The sequence below is a fragment of the Oncorhynchus mykiss genome, chromosome 14, assembly GCF_057628025.1.
Source record: "Oncorhynchus mykiss isolate SJ-2025 chromosome 14, ASM5762802v1, whole genome shotgun sequence".
NCBI lineage: Eukaryota > Metazoa > Chordata > Actinopteri > Salmoniformes > Salmonidae > Oncorhynchus > Oncorhynchus mykiss.
In genome coordinates this window covers 21608726-21626990 of record NC_143035.1, presented here as the reverse complement: position 1 = coordinate 21626990, position 18265 = coordinate 21608726, and the positions used below count along the sequence as shown (strand labels likewise).

Here is an 18265-nt window from a genome sequence, read left to right as displayed (position 1 = left end):
TTCTCTCTCTCTCTCCTGCATTGGGAGACTGGTTCACTGCAGTGCCACACACACCATCTTTGGTGGGGAACAGACTCACGATACACTCCACACTGTGTACATGTAATATGCACTCTTAGGTCATCGACATTAGTCAGGCATAAAAACAAGACAATGGAGAAGCAATAAGAGTCTCAAGACAAGACACAGTATGTAGTTACCTTCTATAGTAGAACATGTGTCCTCATGCCTGTGTGTCCCTCTACAGGAAGCAGTGAAGGACAACCACAAGAAGAGGGAGATGGAGGAGAAGATCAAGAGAGCCCGACTGGCCAAGGAGAAAGCGGAGCGCGAGAAGCAGGAGCGCCAGCAGAAGAAGAAGCAGCTGATTGACATGAACAAAGGTACGCCACTTCTTCTGTCACTTTTAGAGAGAGAGAGACGGAGAGAGATTGAGAGTGTGTTAGAGAGAGACTGTGTGGGGGGAGGGGGCTGTGTGTGTGTGTGTTTGCGCAAGTGTGTGTGTGTGTGTTGAGGGGTGTGGAGCGTGTGTGAGGGTTGAAGCACTGAACTGTACCTCACATTGAGTCTAACTGCAGGGGGTGGGAGATGCATCTTTATCACTGAGAAGAAATCACATGCTTCGCATGTGTTTTATCCTGTCTCTCTCCTGTCTCTAATAGCGAACAACAGTGTGGTATAGAATCCATATTCATATGTTTTGTTCAATATTCATATATGTATTATTGATATAATTTTTATGATGATTGCTAATAATAGTAGTCATAGTAGTAGGCTAATGTACTAATACTACAGTATTAGTCATTGTAGTACAGAAAATTATATTATCAGATAGCTACGTAAAAAAATGTTTGTATATTTGAACCAAGGTATAAGTAGTACTATTAGTAGTTATAGTCATCACCCTAGTAGTAGCAGTAGAAATAGTCACAGTTACATCAAAGCCTGGCAGTTCCTGTGTGAATCCCTATTATGTCATTGTGTTTGTCACTGTGGTGGCTGTTGGGTGACGAGCAGAGAGCTGGCCGCCTGCCGCCAGTGTTGTGGTGATGTAGGGATCTCAGGTCCACTGGCTTTGTAGAGCAGACAGTTGATAGGACTGGCACATCACACAGAATCACACATACATTCATGAGGAGGACCTTTTTTTCACCACACTAGTCACATGCTATTAAAACATTTAACAACCCTGGATGGCTAACATGGATTTACACATTTTATTCAGACTTTTTCAAACATAGAAATGGAAGGGAAATGAGAGGATAATCATTTTGAAATGTTCACAACCGTAAAACTTCAAGTGAGACATTTATTATAGTGACAGGAAGTTTAAGAGAGATTTGTTGGAAGTTATTTCCCCCAACTTCCTGGTTTCGATTTGGACTTGGATTATTTTCTCTCTCCAACTCTGTCCCAGCCGGTTGTTTATAGCTTATCGTTTTGACCGACTGCCTTTTTATCTTTCTCATAAACAGTGTAATGGTGGTGAAAACGCTATTGATTATTTCAGACGGCACAGTTATTCAGACATGGCAAATAGCAATAGAGATCTCTGTGCCCTATTACTGAAATGACATTGAGACAGGCAGAATGTTGTGCCTAGAGGCCTTGGGGGGCTGGGAACCAGTCAGCGTGGTCTTTTTTGTTATTTTCTGACAAACACACTGGGATTTTTTACAATCCACCAGCTTCAAATGTCACAGCTAGCCAAGGACCTTTCTGTAGCTCTGCTGTGTTCAGCAATGTGACAAGCCGCTCCAAGTCACTCTCCATCACACACTGCTGCTCTAACTCTCTGCCAGATAATTGATGCATGCAACTTTTTCAAGCAGAGAACTCTTTGAAAGCTTCATTTTTAATAATCCAGAATGGCTGTCTTCTGAAGATGCCTGGGAAGCCTATCCCTCTCTCTTTTCTCTCTCTCTCTCTCTCTCTACTGTCTCTCTACTGTCTCTCTCTCTCTCTCTCTTTTCTCTCTCTCTCTCTCTCTCTCTCTGTCTCTCTACTCTCTCTCTTCTCTCTCTCTCTCTCTGTCTCTCTCTCTCTCTCTCTTTTCTCTCTCTCTCTCTCTACTGTCTCTCTACTGTCTCTCTCTCTCTCTCTCTCTCTCTCTCTCTCTCTCTCTCTCTCTCTCTCGCTCTCTACTGTCTCTCTACTCTCTCTCTACTCTCACTCTCTCTCTGTCTCTCTACTCTCTCTCTCGCTCTCTTTCTCGCTCTCTACTGTCTCTCTACTCTCTCTCTCTACTCTCTCTATCGCTCTCTACTGTCTCTCTACTCTCTCTCTACTCTCTCTCTACTCTCGCTCTCTCTCTCTACTCTCGCTCTCTCTCTCTCTACTCTCTCTCTCGCTCTCTCTCTCTACTCTCTCTCTACTCTCTCTCTCGCTCTACTGTCTCTCTACTCTCTCTCTACTCTCTCTCTCACTCTCTTTCTCGCTCTCTACTGTCTCTCTACTCTCTCTCTACTCTCTCTCACTCTCTACTGTCTCTCTACTCTCTCTCTCTACTCTCTCTCTACTCTCTCTCTCGCTCTCTACTGTCTCTCTACTCTCTCTCTACTCTCTCTCTCACTCTCTACTGTCTCTCTACTCTCTCTCTATTCTCTCTCTACTCTCTCTCTCGCTCTCTTCTGTCTCTCTACTCTCTCTCTCACTGTCTACTGTCTCTCTACTCTCTCTCTCACTCTCTACTGTCTCTCTACTCTCTCTACTCTCTCTCTCTACTCTCTCTACTCTCTCTCTCGCTCTCTACTGTCTCTCTCGCTCTCTTTCTCGCTCTCTACTGTCTCTCTACTCTCTCTCTACTCTCTCTATCGCTCTCTACTGTCTCTCTACTCTCTCTCTACTCTCTCTACTCTCTCTCTCGCTCTCTACTGTCTCCTCTCTCTCTACTCTCTCTCTCTACTCTCTCTCTACTCTCTACTGTCTCTCTACTCTCTCTACTCTCTCTCTCTACTCTCTCTCTACTCTCTCTACTCTCTCTCTCTACTCTCTCTCTACTCTCTACTGTCTCTCTACTCTCTCTCTCTACTCTCTCTCTACTCTCTCTCTCACTCTCTGTCTCTCTACTCTCTCTCTACTCTCTCTACTCTCTCTCTCACTCTCTACTGTCTCCCTACTCTCTCTACTCTCTCTCTCTACTCTCTCTCTCGCTCTCTACTGTCTCTCTACTCTCTCTCTCGCTCTCTCTTGCTCTCTCTCTCATTCCCTACTCTCTCTCTTGCTCTCTCTCATTCCCGTTCTCTCTGCCTCTGTCTGTTTCTCTCTTTCTCTCTTCCTCCCAGCTCTGTCCCTCCCCCTCTGCCTTACCCTCTCTTTATGTGTCTAAGCAGATGGAGGAAAGTAGGTGTGATATTAAATATTTCTGCTGGAGCAGATTTGGATCTCTGTTTCAGTCGGAAGACACCATAATATGTTGGGGGATGAATAAAACATGACAAGGACACGGACTGGTAGCCTGGAGCCTAAGAGATAGCATGGATACTCTGCCATCCCCGTCACCCGACTCCTGGTCTCTCCCGACTTTGTGTCTGATCATCCAGAAGTAGGAATTCTGAGCCTTTCAAGTTTCAAGGACGATGATACCTACAAGCTTTATATCATTGGCAGTTGGTGGTTCTGAAATCAATAAGCCAATACGATTTAATCAAAGTCGACTCGTCCCCCTTAGAAATGTTCTCTCGTCATATTTTGTACCCTGACTAGGTAATTTTTGAGAAAGTACAAGAAGGGGAATGACAGTTGGATGATTTTTTTACCCTGTGTAAATGGGACTATGAACAGCAAACTCAGCTTGATGGCGGGTTAAAGGGCAGGGTTTCTCTGTCTTTTGACTCTTGTGAGTAGATTCTGCTTCGACTCAGTTTCTCTCTTTAGCTCTCTGTTCAGAACACAGATGTCGGTCTATCCAGTATTTTTCCATTGTATTCTTCATAATTGTTTCTACCCTGCTGGCTAGTATCAGCCTTCCTCTCCTACAGATGACAGCCTTGGGTGTGAGAGGCTCCTCGGCTAGCCTTGCTATCCACACTCATCACCAGCAGGCCTCATTGACGGCACTGTTGAAAAATTCTATGTGTACTTCAACAGTTTGCTGGAGTTAGTGAGTTGGATGCCTTACATCCATATTTTATGGCCCGGCATCAAACATGTTTTAATAAAAAGTTGGGGAAGATAAGGCAGTGTATGGTTTCTGAGGCAGATAATATTTTATTCTTCAAAACCATTTACCAATCATATCCAACCATTTTCAGCATTAATGTGGGTGGGCCGGTTATAGAGCTAGAATAGATCTCTACTTTTGATATAACACATTTTCTTGGACATGTATTTAATTCCAAATAATACTTTGTGATAATACATGTACACTTTCAACACCTTTATTGCAGGCAAATATCTTCTCACAGCCAGCTGGCACGAACATATGGCCATTATTTTCCTGGAATGACATACATGTAAATTAAGCTTTTCAATGTATATTTTCGATGGATTTATGCATTCATTCATTCTAAAATTTGATGGATCATACCATGGTGTTTAATGTAATTTCAAGGGGCTATTTTGGTAAAGAGATGGATTTAAGTCATTTTGCAAATTAAGAACTAATCCTCTTCACATGCAAATGATTAACAATGAAATGCATATTTAATGACAATTTAATAAATTTAGCTTTAAGAGTATGGTGGTGGTGGTAGAGTGGGGGGGAGAGGCTGATTGACAAATGCTTTTAGGAAATGGCACACGAGTGAAACTTGAGAATATGCCCTTTTGTGAGTTCAGTGTACTTCCTGGAACGCCCGTGATTGATGCGCGAGACAAGAGTCAGGCTAAATCTGTTTTCGTTGTGAAGTATTAGAAATACTAATATGGGAAATTGCTTATGAAATCATTACGTGCTTCTCTCCATTTGTTTTAATTTGCCCTAAGTGGATTCCCATATTCTCTTGGACTAACCAGATGTTCACCATTCAACCCAAATTGCTTTACCCCGGCTGCAAGTGAACGGGTGAGCCATCGCTGCTGTAAAATAGAGCCTAGATCTGCCGTAATCCTTCTGTCTCTAATAGGAAAAGATGTTTCATCCCAGCAGGGTATTTATTAGGCCGGCAGATATGAAACAATGTCACAGAGAGTGTTCAGACACAGCCTGTAGAGCGAGAAGGAGGAGGAGGGAAAAAGAGAGAGAGGGGGGTTGGAAGAGAGAAGGGTGGAGGGAGAGAGGAAGGGAGGGAGGGAGAGGGAAGAGAGGGAGGAAAGTAGGGGGGAGGGAGGGGGAGAAAGAAAGCGAGAGAGAGAAAGAAAGAGAGGGGGGGGCCACGGAAATGACTGGACTGGACATTCTAATGGGGAAAACACACAGGTCTGTTGAAGTTAAAACACACTTTATTTAGAAGTTGAATATCATTGATGTTTTAACCATCAGAAGGAGTAGGGGAGTGGAAAAGTGGGCACCTGTGCCCGGCTGGCATCAGACAGGGTCAGTATCCTGGTCTCAGCCAGTGTCCGTGCCCACACGTGGATGTGTCCCCCAGTCAAATCCACTTAGGTCTGAATGGGGCCTGGAAGCACATATTACTCTGGTTTGAGCACAATGTGACATGGCATAGGGGACACATTGGAACAATTCAACAAGTTAAAAGTCATTTGAACATGTTTCGTAATAACAAAGCAGATATCTGCTAGTAAATACAAAGCCTAGTCAGATTAATTTACATTTCACATAAATCACAACACACTTTATTTAAAAAGGATTTAGCGCTTGTTGGTTTTTGCGACTGCACTTGAAGGAACTTTCAAAGTTCTTGAAATGTTCAGCATTGACTGACCTTCATGTCTTAACTTAATGATGGACTGTCGTTTGTCTTTGCTTATTTGAGCTGTTCTTGCCATAATATGGACTTAGCCCTGTTTGGTAAAATACCATCTTCTGCATACCACCCCTACCTTCCATATGTGTTATTTCATAGTGTTGATATCTTCAGTATTATTCTGCAATGTAGAAAATAGTAAAAATAAAGAAAAACCCTGGAATGACTAGGTGTGTCCAAACTTTTGACTGGTACTGTCAGTATTCACACCCCTGAGTCAATGCATGTTAGAATCACCTTGGGCAGTAATTACTACAACTGTGAATCGTTCCGGGTAAGCCTCTGAGAGCTTTGCATGCCTGAATTGTGCAATATTAATTCTTCAAGCTCTGTCAAGTTGGTTGTTGATCATTGCTAGACAGCCATTTTCAAGTATTGCCATAGATTTTCAAGACACTTTAAGTTCAAACTGTAACTAGGCCAGGATCATTCAATGTCGTCTTGGTAAGCAACTCTAGTGTATATTTGAAAATATGAAGAGTGGTACTCAGTGATATGTTGTTTTGGATTTGCCCCTTGAAATAGTATTTTGAATTGAGGACATAAAGTACATTTCTTTGTCATTTTTTTTGCAGTTTTACTTTAGTGCCTTATTGCAAACAGGATGGATGTTTTGGAATATTTTTCTGCACAGGTTTCCTTCTTTTCATTCTGTCATTTAGGTGAGCATTGTGGCGTAACTACAGTGTTGTTGATCCATCCTCAGTTTTCTCCTATCACAGTTATTAAACTCTGTAACTGTTTTAAAGTCACCATTGGCCTCATGGGGAAATCCCTGAGCGGTTTAATTTCTCTCGCAACTGTGTTAGGAAGGACGGATGTATCTTTGTAGTGACTGGGTGTATTGATACACCATCCAAAGTGTAATTAATAACTTCACCATGCTCAAAAGGATATTCAATGTATGTTTTAAAAAATATATATATTTATTATCTACCAATAGGTGCCCTTCTTTGAGAGGTATTTGTGGTTGAATACTTAATGACTCAAGACATTTCAGGTTTTCATTTGTAAAAAAAAATCTAAAAACATAATTCCACTTTGACATTGTATTGTGTGTAGGCTAGTGAAACAAAATCTAAATGTAATCCATTTTGAATTCAGGCTGTAACACAACAAAATGTGGAAAAAGTCAAGGGGTGTGAATACTTTCTGAAGGCACTGTACGTGTAATATGCACTGAGAATGGGAATAGAAAACTTTATTGTTGGTTAAATAGATAAACATTTTGAAGACATATGAAGTGAATTATGGAACCTAAGACATACAGTGGCTTGCAAAAGCATTCACCCCCTTAGCATTTTTCCTATTTTGTTTCCTTACAGCGTGGAATTAAAGATTTTTTAGGGGTTTGTATCATTTGATTTACACAACATGCCTACCACTTTGAAGATGCAAAATATTTGTTATTGTTAAACAAACAAGAAATAAGAAAGAAAAACAGAAAACTTGAGCGTGCATAACTATTCACCCCCACCCCCCAAAGTCAATACTTTGTAGAACCACCTTTTGCAGCAATACAGCTGCAAGTCTCTTGGGGTATGTCTCTATAAGCTTGGCACATCTAGCCACTGGGGTTTTTGACCATTCTTCAAGGCAAAACTGCTCCAGTTCCTTCAAGTTGGATGGATTCTGCTGGTGTACAGGAATCTTTAAGTCATACCACAGATTCTCAATTGTATTGAGGTCTGGGCTTTGACTAGGCCATTCCAAGACATTTAAATGTTTCCCCTTAAACCACTTGAGTGTTGCTTTAGCAGTATGCTTAGGGTCATTGTCCTACTGGAAGGTGAACCTCCATCCCAGTCTCAAATCTCTTGAAGACTGAAACAGGTTTCCCTCAAGAATTTCCCTGTATTTTGCGCCAGCCATCATTCCTTCAATTCTGACCAATTTCCCAGTCCCTGCCTATGAAAAACATCCTGACAGCATGATGCTGCTGACAGCATGCTTCCCAGTTGGGATGGTGTTCTCATGGTGATGAGAGGTGTTGGGTTTGCGCCAGACGTAGCGTTTTCCTTGATGGCCAAAAAGCTACATTTTAGTCTCTTCTGACCAGAGTACCTTCCATATGTTTGGGGAGTCTCCGACATGCCTTTTGGCGAAAGCAAACGTGTTTGCTTATTTTTTTCTTAAGCAATGTATTTTTTCTGGCCACTCTTCCGTAAAGCCCAGCTCTGTGGAGTCTACGGCTTAAAGTGGTCCTATGGACAGATTCTCAAATCTCCGCTGTGGAGCTTTGCAGCTCCTTCAGGGTTATCTTTGGTCTCTTTGTTGCCTTTCTGATCAATGCCCTCCTGGCCTGGTCCATGTGTTTTGGTGGGTGGCCCTCTCTTGGCAGGTTTGTTGTGGTGCCATATTCTTAATTTTTTTTAAATAATGGATTTAATGGTGCTCCGTAGGATGTTCAAAGTTTCGGATATTTTTTTATGACCCAAACCTGATCTGTACTTTTCCACAACTTTGTCCCTGACCTGTTTGGAGAGCTCCTTGGTCTTCATGGTGCCTCTTGCTTAGTGGTGTTGCAGACTCTGGGGTCTTTCAGAACAGGTGTATATATACTGAGATCATGTGACAGATCATGTGACACTTAGATTGCACACAGGTGGACTTAATTTAACTTATTATGTGACTTGTGAAGGTATTTGGTTGCACCAGATCTTGCTTCATAGCAAAAGGGGTGAATACATATGCACACACCACTTCTTTTTTTTTTTTTCTCACTTCACCAATTTGGATTATTATGTCCATTACATGAAATCCAAATAAAAAAATCTATTTAAATTACAAGTTGTAATGCAACAAAATAGGAAAAACGCCAAGGGGGATGAATACTTTTGCAAGGCACTGTATTCTGGACTGAAAATCTTTTTGGTTACAACTTGCTACAATAACAATGGCTGTATGTTGTGTCATGTATTACAATGACCCACTTATGTCTAGCTGCCTAGCTACTTAACTACCAAGCGAGCTGCTTGGCTACCTAGAACACAGTATTTGCTCAGCAGTTCTTTGGTTGTGTGATCATACTTCATTTAAAAATATATATTTATATAGCTCTACAGGGAATTAGGAGGACGAAAACAAACGCAATTTTCAAACAAACGCAATAGTTCCCAAACTATTCCAGCCATTTATAAAATACTCCAATAGTTGGAGGCTCACAGATGATTTTTTCCTAATTCACTTTTACCTGCAAGTGAGCATTCCTCACAGTGCAAATTAAAAACCACTCATCCAGTCCAATCCATTTTTGCAACAGCTTGCAGGCACTGGCAGAATTCAGTTTCATTCAATTCTATTCTCTGGGGAAATGTCATCAACAATTGAGAGGGAGGCTTTGGCTTTTGGCTGAGGTGGTTTAGGCTATTCACTGTTATCAATGTTTACTGTGTACCAGCTCAAGTGATGTTGAATCGAACCTCTCTCTTGTTCAATTCAGAGTTCAAAATAAGATGAACAACTGCTCGCCTTGACATAACAGCACACCATTTCTTTGAAATGATTCTGGGTATATTAGTAAAAGCAAGGCAGCAATCTTCCTAATCTCTCTAAGCGGCGTGGACACCGTGTTTACATATAGTCAGAGACTAAGTAAGTCGGGATGTTTTCAGTCTTTTCACCGGTTGTATAATGAGACGATTGTGTCATTTGCTTTTCATTTGTTATTTTATTATTAAAAGGCACTGTTCAAGATTGACTGAGTGCAACCATTTCAAAAAGCATCACTTTTGCTGATGATAGCCCATCTAGTAAGCTTGCTCAGTTCACTGGGCCTATTAGATTAAGGAAGAGGATGCCTCCGTAGCTCTGTAGAGAGAGAACAACTGTGAATGTTGACAACGATGGACACTAACGTCTATTTATGCATTCTCCCTTTCTGCTTTTCAGCTTGAAGAGACTGCATGTCTCCAAGAAAAATAAGTCGGTGTCTTGCTTTTCACATAAAGTATATGTTACAGCAAAAAGGTACAATAGACCACCGGTATTACAATAGAACCACCAGTGGCTTTGATATACATTTGTATACATTTCTATTCTACTTATGCTGATTATTCACATGTTACTATACAGTAGCATACCTCATCCACGTCATTCTCAATCTCTCTACCTAGCTAACAGGTTCAGGCTTGTGTCGTCTTGAATGCTGATTGTGCATATGTGCCAATCTCCATTAGCAGTGCGTGCCATGCTCGGGGGAGCCGGAGATGTTTTTGCCGTTGCCAGGGCCGACAGTAACACAAGAGTGACAGAGCGGTGTGAGGAGGAAGTGGATTGATGGTGGTGTATGACAGTGACAGCTAGCACGCGTTAGGGCTAGAGAGAGCATACCTGTATGTTAATTCGATGTGTTCATTCTCCTGTTTGGTCTGTATGTTAGCTTATATAGTATTATGACATACATATAATATGCACTGAGAATGAGAATAGATCACTTTATCGTTGGTTAAAGAGATAAACGGTACAAGTGAATTTGAGGTGAATTATGGAACCTAAAGACATATTCCCAGCTGAAAAGCTTTCTGGTTACAACTTGCTACCTTAACAATGGCTGTATGTTGTGTCCTGTATTACATTGACCAACTACATCAACGGGACTACAGTGGAGAAGGTGGAAAGCTTAAAGTTCCTCGGCGTACACATCACTGACGATCTGAAATGGTCCACCCACACAGAAAATGTATTGAAGAAGGCACAACAGCGCCTCTTCAACCTCAGGTGGCTGAAGAAATGTGGCTTGGTCCCTAAAACCCTCACAAACTTTTACAGATGCACAATTGAGAGCATCCTGTTGGGCTGTACCACAGCCTGTATGGCAACTGCACCACCCGCAACCACAAGGCTCTCCAGAGGGTGGTGCAGTCTGCCCAATGCATCACCGGGGGCAAACTGCCTGCCCTCCAGGACACCTCCAGCACCCAATGTCACAGGAAGGCCAAAAAGATAATCAAGGACATCAACCACCCGAGCCAGGTCCAGTTCACCCCGCTATCACGTTTTTTTTTCCAAAAATTAAAAGAGCGCCCCCTATATCAAAGAAGTTAAATACTTTTTTATTTCATAGTTGAATGTGCTGACAACAAAATCACACAAAAATGATCAATGGAAATCAAATTTATCAACCCATGGAGGTCTGGATTTGGAGTCACACTCAAAATTAAAGTGGAAAACCACACTACAGACTGATCCAACTTTGATGTAATGTCCTTAAAACAAGTCAAAATGAGGCTCAGTAGTGTGTGTGGCCTCCACGTGCGCCTGGGCACGTCAACGCCTGGGCATGCTCCTGATGAGGTGGCGGATGGGTTCCTGAGGGATCTCCTCCCAGACCTGGACTAAAGCATCCGCCAACTCCTGGACAATCTGTGGTGCAACGTGGCGTTGGTGGATTTTTTATTTATTTATTTATTTCACCTTTATTTAACCAGGTAGGCAAGTTGAGAACAAGTTCTCATTTACAATTGCGACCTGGCCAAGATAAAGCAAAGCAGTTCGACACATACAATGACACAGAGTTACACATGGAGTAAAACAAACATACAGTCAATAATACAGTATAAACAAGTCTAAATACGATGTGAGCAAATGAGGTGAGATAAGGGAGTTAAAGACAAAAAAAAGGCCATGGAGGCAAAGTAAATACAATATAGCAAGTAAAACACTGGAATGGTAGATTTGCAATGGAAGAATGTGCAAAGTGCAAAGTAGAAATAAAAATAATGGGGTGCAAAGGAGCAAAATAAATAAATTAATTAAATACAGTAGGGAAAGAGGTAGTTGTTTGGGCTAAATTATAGGTGGGCTATGTACAGGTGCAGTAATCTGTGAGCTGCTCTGACAGTTGGTGCTTAAAGCTAGTGAGGAAGATAAGTGTTTCCAGTTTCAGAGATTTTTGTAGTTTGTTCCAGTCATTGGCAGCAGAGAACTGGAAGGAGAGGCGGCCAAAGAAAGAATTGGTTTTGGGGGTGACTAGAGAGATATACCTGCTGGAGCGTGTGCTACAGGTGGGAGATGCTATGGTGACCAGCGAGATGAGATAAGGGGGGACTTTACCTAGCAGGGTCTTGTAGATGACATGGAGCCAGTGGGTTTGGCGACGAGTATGAAGCGAGGGCCAGCCAACGAGAGCGTACAGGTCGCAATGGTGGGTAGTATATGGGGCTTTGGTGACAAAACGGATTGCACTGTGATAGACTGCATCCAATTTGTTGAGTAGGGTATTGGAGGCTATTTTGTAAATGACATCGCCAACGTCGAGGATTGGTAGGATGGTCAGTTTTACAAGGGTATGTTTGGCAGCATGAGTGAAGGATGCTTTGTTGCAAAATAGGAAGCCAATTCTAGATTTAACTTTGGATTGGAGATGTTTGATATGGGTCTGGAAGGAGAGTTTACAGTCTAACCAGACACCTAAGTATTTGTAGTTGTCCACATATTCTAAGTCAGAGCCGTCCAGAGTAGTGATGTTGGACAGGCGGGTAGGTGCAGGTAGCGATCGGTTGAAGAGCATGCATTTAGTTTTACTTGTATTTAAGAGCAATTGGAGGCCACGGAAGGAGAGTTGTATAGCATTGAAGCTTGCCTGGAGGGTTGTTAACACAGTGTCCAAAGAAGGGCCAAAAGTATACAGAATGGTGTCGTCTGCGTAGAGGTGGATCAGAGACTCACCAGCAGCAAGAGCGACCTCATTGATGTATACAGAGAAGAGAGTCGGTCCAAGAATTGAACCCTGTGGCACCCCCATAGAGACTGCCAGAGGTCCGGACAGCAGACCCTCCGATTTGACACACTGAACTCTATCAGAGAAGTAGTTGGTGAACCAGGCGAGGCAATCATTTGAGAAACCAAGGCTGTCGAGTCTGCCGATGAGGATGTGGTGATTGACAGAGTCAAAAGCCTTGGCCAGATCAATGAATACGGCTGCACAGTAATGTTTCTTATCGATGGCGGTTAAGATATCATTTAGGACCTTGAGCGTGGCTGAGGTGCACCCATGACCAGCTCTGAAACCAGATTGCATAGCAGAGAAGGTATGGTGAGATTCGAAATGGTTGGTAATCTGTTTGTTGACTTGGCTTTCGAAGACCTTAGAAAGGCATGGTAGGATAGATATAGGTCTGTAGCAGTTTGGGTCAAGAGTGTCAACCCCTTTGAAGAGGGGGATGACCTCAGCTGCTTTCCAATCTTTGGGAATCTCAGACGACACGAAAGAGAGGTTGAACAGGCTAGTAATAGGGGTGGCAACAATTTTGGCAGATCATTTTAGAAAGAAAGGGTCCAGATTGTCTAGCCCGGCTGATTTGTAGGGGTCCAGATTTTGCAGCTCATTCCGAACATCAGCTGAACGGATTTGGGAGAAATAGAAATGGGGAAGGCTTGGGCGAGTTGCTGTGGGGGGTGCAGTGCTGTTGATCGGGGTAGGAGTAGCCAGGTGGAAAGCATGGCCAGCCGTAGAAAAATGCTTATTGAAATTCTCAATTATGGTGGATTTATCAGTGGTGACAGTGTTTCCTATCTTCAGTGCAGTGGGCAGCTGGGAGGAGGTGTTCTTATTCTCCATGGACTTTACAGTGTCCCAGAACTTTTTTGAGTTAGTGTTGCAGGAAGCAAATTTCTGCTTGAAAAAGCTAGCCTTGACTTTTCTAACTGCCTGTGTATAATGGTTTCTAGCTTCCCTGAAGAGCTGCATATCACGGGGGCTGTTCGATGCTAATGCAGAACGCCATAGGATGTTTTTGTGTTGGTTAAGGGCAGTCAGGTCTGGGGAGAACCAAGCGAGCGCGAGACATGATGTCCCAGATGTGCTCAGTTGGATTCAGGTCTGGGGAACAGCGGGCCAGTCCATAGCATCAATGCCTTCCTCTTGCAGGAACTGCTGACACACTCCATCTACATGAGGTCTAGCATTGTCTTGCATTAGGAGGAACCCAGGGCCAACCGCACCAGCATATGGTCTCACAGGTGGTCTGAGGATCTCATCTCGGTACCCAATGGCAGTCAGGCTACCTCTGGCGAGCACATGGAGGGCTGTGTGGCCCCCCAAAGAAATGCCACCCCACACCATGACTGACCCACCGCCAAACCGGTCATGCTGGAGGATGTTGCAGGCAGCAGAACCTTCTCCAGGGCGTCTCCAGACTGTCACGTCTGTCACATGTGCTCAGTGTGAACCTGCTTTCATCTGTGAAGAGCACAATCTTAATTCCGTTATTTTACTTTTAGATTTCTGCTAACTCTTGTGAATTGCTAGATACTTGCTAGGAGCACAAGCATTTCGCTACATCCGCAATATCATCTGCTAAATATGTGTATGTGACCAATACATTTTTATTTTATTTTATTCATGCCTAGCTGCGTAGTTCCTTAGCTGCCTAGCTCCTTAGCTACCTAGCTGCCTAGCTACTTAGCTGCCTAGCGCACAGTATTTGCTTTCCTTGTTGTGTTATCATACTTGTATTTTTATTAAATATTTGTGTTGCTATATAGGGAATTAGGACGATGACAACAAATCACAATTTTTCAAACAAAACCGTTAGTTACCAAACTATTCCAGCCATTTATAAAATACACAGATAGTTGGAGGCTCACAGATGCTTTTTTCCTAATTCACTTTTACCTGCAAGTGATCATTCTTCACAGTGCAAATTAAAATCCACTCATCCAGTCCAATCCATTTTTGCAACAGCTTGCAGGCACTGGCAGAATTCAGTTTCATACAATTCTCTGCGCTGGGGGAATTTCATCAACAATTGAGAGGGAGGCTTTGGCTTTTGGCTGAGGTGGTTTAGGCTATTCACTGATATCAATGTTTACTGTGTACCAGCTCAAGTGATGTTGAATCGAACCTCTCTCTTGTTCAATTCAGGGTACAAAATAAGATGAACAACTGCTCGCCTTGACATAAAAGCACACCATTTCCTTAAAAAAGGACGTTCCCAGGAAGATCATTGAGAGGTAATAGACTGATCTTAGACATCCTGTATAGCTTTATATTATATTTTTAGGGGAAGGACAAAGTATAGCAGCTGAGAGATTAGACCTGGTGGGAAACTATGTTATCAGCTGAGACTGAGGTTATGTTGTAATGTCAACACTAGCATAGTGCTTATAGTTCCAAGACATTGCTTCATAATAATTTGTACGTTGGTGTGAATATTGGAAGACCTTTTTAGAGTGTCCAGACTGATGAACAGGGACAAACGGCAATATGATTAGAATCGGTGTTTTCCATAGGGGGAGCGCTACATTATAATTATTATTACATTAAAAAAAATTGCAGTGGCGCACCGCTGCTACTAAGTGCATATAGGGGAAACACTGAGGATATATGGCGTCCAGCTCCGAGATTCCCGCTCCTGCATATTTCATCCATTAACTTAATTTAGAGATTATCATGACACTGGTGTGTGTGCTCGTCTCCTTCTGTGAGTGTCTCTCTCTGTATGTGTGTGTGAATACATTTGTTTGTGTGTGTGTGCGCTAACAGTTAGTCAGTGTGTGTCTCTGACTGTATGTGTGTGTGTGTGTGTGTGTATGTTGTTCCTCATTGGGGACGTGTGAAGAAAGGACCCTACCACATCTGCATACGATGGCCGCTGCTTCCCTGTCACTTCTGCCTGTGTTATTAACGCCGGCTGTCAGCAAGGCAGCATCCTCTTTAAATAACACTACATTATATTCCAAAGCCACGGGGATTCAGGGGACAGGCGCGGGTAGGGAGCAAGCCATTCCTCATGCACGTGACGGATGGCATTGACTGCATCCCATATGGCTCTGGTCAAAGTAGTGCACTATATAGGGAGTAGGGGTCCATTTGGGAAGTAGCCATTGTGAATTTGTGATTTTGTAATTACCTTGAAAGGCATCAACAAGGGCATTGGGCTTCATCGGGTTTATCTGCTGTAGCCTATCAACTTAATAAATAACGCCATATTAGATTGCGTTCGTATCATCTTGGAGGATCTGACTGTGCCCTAAGGCGGTGATTGACTGTGTGTGTGAATGTGACTGTCTGTGACTGTCTCTGCTTCCCAAATAACACACTATTACCTATATAGGGGAAAGGGTTCCATTGGGACGCACACTGTCTGTGTCTGGGCCCCTAGAACCTCGACGGGGTGGAAAGAGTTGACTGGCTTGTCTTACATAAACAATTGTCATGCAAGGATTTACTCCATCTGATTTAGTGTGAAATGTATTTCTGTCAGCCAAGGCTACACAATAAGGCACTACCTTATCAATGTTCTACCAGACTTACACGCCACACATTGTTTTCAATGCATTTCTATCAAAATCATGTTTGACACCATGTGCCATCCAGATTGTGAAGAACCCAGAAACCCTTTGATTATGCGACAATAATTATTTAATTGCCAGTTAATATTACCCCAGGGAACTATTGCCTCTTCTCCCCCTCTGAGTTTTTTGTCTGAGTCTGCTGTATCAATAAAAACATTTTTTAAAGTAACGTTTGGTCTCTGTGTGGAGAGAGAGGCCAAATTATTATTAGTACTTTAAGCGTCTAATAATTTCAATCTGACTGACTTAATTTGGTCTGGTTTTCTCTCAGGTCAGAAAAACGGTTCTGAATGAGAGGATACAGTACAGAGAATGCCCCCCCCCCCCCCCCCGGTAGGTGTGTCTATTATCAGTCATTGGTGACATATCCACTCCAATCCTCCTTCCTCGTGTAAACATATGACGCCGGAAGAAAGAAGAAAAACAGAAACGCAACACAGTTAAATCTCATTAAATCATTGCATTTCCTCATGCAGGCATGGCTGGTCCGTCTCCCTGATCAATTCAAGACACTTCACGATCTGGACCTCAGAGTCACTTTCCAGTCAATCAGACATAATTATGCTTACTACAAAGCCCATCCAAATTGCATTGTCAAATCCATTTACCCGCCACCAAAGTAGCTGACTACAAGAACGGGATTGGAGTCAGAGAAGATGGTATCTCACCGGAACGAAATGGAAGGCAAGGGATGATAAGTGTGCCACTCAGAGAGAGAATGATGACAGGGAGATGTGTTCTGGATGGATGGCAGACAGCTATGGAAGTTGTACAGAGTTATCTCAACTCTCCCCCTGCCTCACAAACTTGCCTATACTATTGGACCGTCGTCTACCGTGAGCTAGTGGATGCAGGGGCTATAATTAGGCAATAAGGCCAGAGGGGGTGTGGTATATGGCCAATATACCACGGCTAAGGGCTGTTCTTTTGCACGGCGCAATGCTGAGTGCCTGGATACAGCCCTGAGCCGTGGTATATCGGCCATATACCACAAACCCCTGAGGTGCCTTTTTGATATTATAAACTGGCTACCAACGTAATTAAAACAATAAATGTTTTGTCATACCCGTTTGTCATACCCGTGGCTGTCAGCCAATCAGCATTCAGGGCTCAAACCACCCAGTTTATAATGATATATATAGTTGTCGAGGGTGCAACAAGTCAGTACCTCAGGAGTAAATGTCAGTTGGCTTTTCATAGCCGATCATTAAGAGCATCTCTACCGCTCCTGCGGTCTCTGGAGAGTTGAAAACAGCAGGTCTGGGAGAGGTAGCACGTCCGGTGAACAGGTCAGGGTTCCATAGCAGCAGGCAGAACAGTTGAAACTGGAGCAGCAGCACGGCCAGGTGAACTGGGGATAGCAAGGAGTCATCATGCCAGGTAGTCCTGAGGCATGGTCCTAGGGCTCTGGTCCTCAGAGAGAGAGAAAGAAAGAGAGAATTAGAGAGAGCATACTTAAATTCACACAGGACACCGGATAAGACAGGAGAAGTACTCCAGATATAACAGACTGACCCTAGCCCCCCGACACATAAACTACTGCAGCATAAATACTGGAGGCTAACACAGGAGGGGTCAGGAGACACTGTGGCCCCATCCGATGATACCCCCGGACAGGGCCAAACAGGCAGGATATAACCCCACCCACTTTGCCAAAGCACAGCACCCACACCACTAGAGGGATATCTTCAACCACCAACTTACCATCCTGAGACAAGGCCGAGTATAGCCCACAAAGGTCTCCGCCACGGCACAACCCAAGGTGGGGCGCCAACTCAGACAGGAAGATCACGTCAGTGACTCAACCCACTCAAGTGACGCACCCCTCCTAGGGACGGATGATTGGCTGTGTTCATTAGGCACCACACAGTAGAAAACAGACTGAAACAGGGAGGCACTAGCTGGCCTTGCCCAATATAAGACATTTTTATTTTTTTCTCCATTGCAAATCGATCTATGACATTTTCCGTAGTGTGCCCTAATAAATATAAGTCCTTGTAAAGAAGGTTGGAGGCTGTAGTAGTGGTGCCTATCTATCCCCTTCGTTACATGTAGCTTTACTGGTTCTCTCCTACCCCAGCTTCACATGTGGTCTCACT

The 18265-nt window shown here is 43.2% G+C and overlaps 1 protein-coding gene across 13 annotated transcripts in view; it reads left to right on the top strand.

Annotated features, from left to right (window-relative positions):
- Positions 1 to 18265, top strand: part of diaph2 (diaphanous related formin 2) — a 705396-nt gene that overhangs the window by 591652 nt on the left and 95479 nt on the right. For all 13 annotated transcript variants that reach the window (XM_090198585.1, XM_090198584.1, XM_090198577.1 and 10 more), the window contains one exon: positions 248 to 383. In XM_090198585.1, coding sequence (XP_090054711.1) covers positions 248 to 383 — 136 coding nt within the window. The remainder of the gene's footprint in view (positions 1 to 247; positions 384 to 18265) is intronic.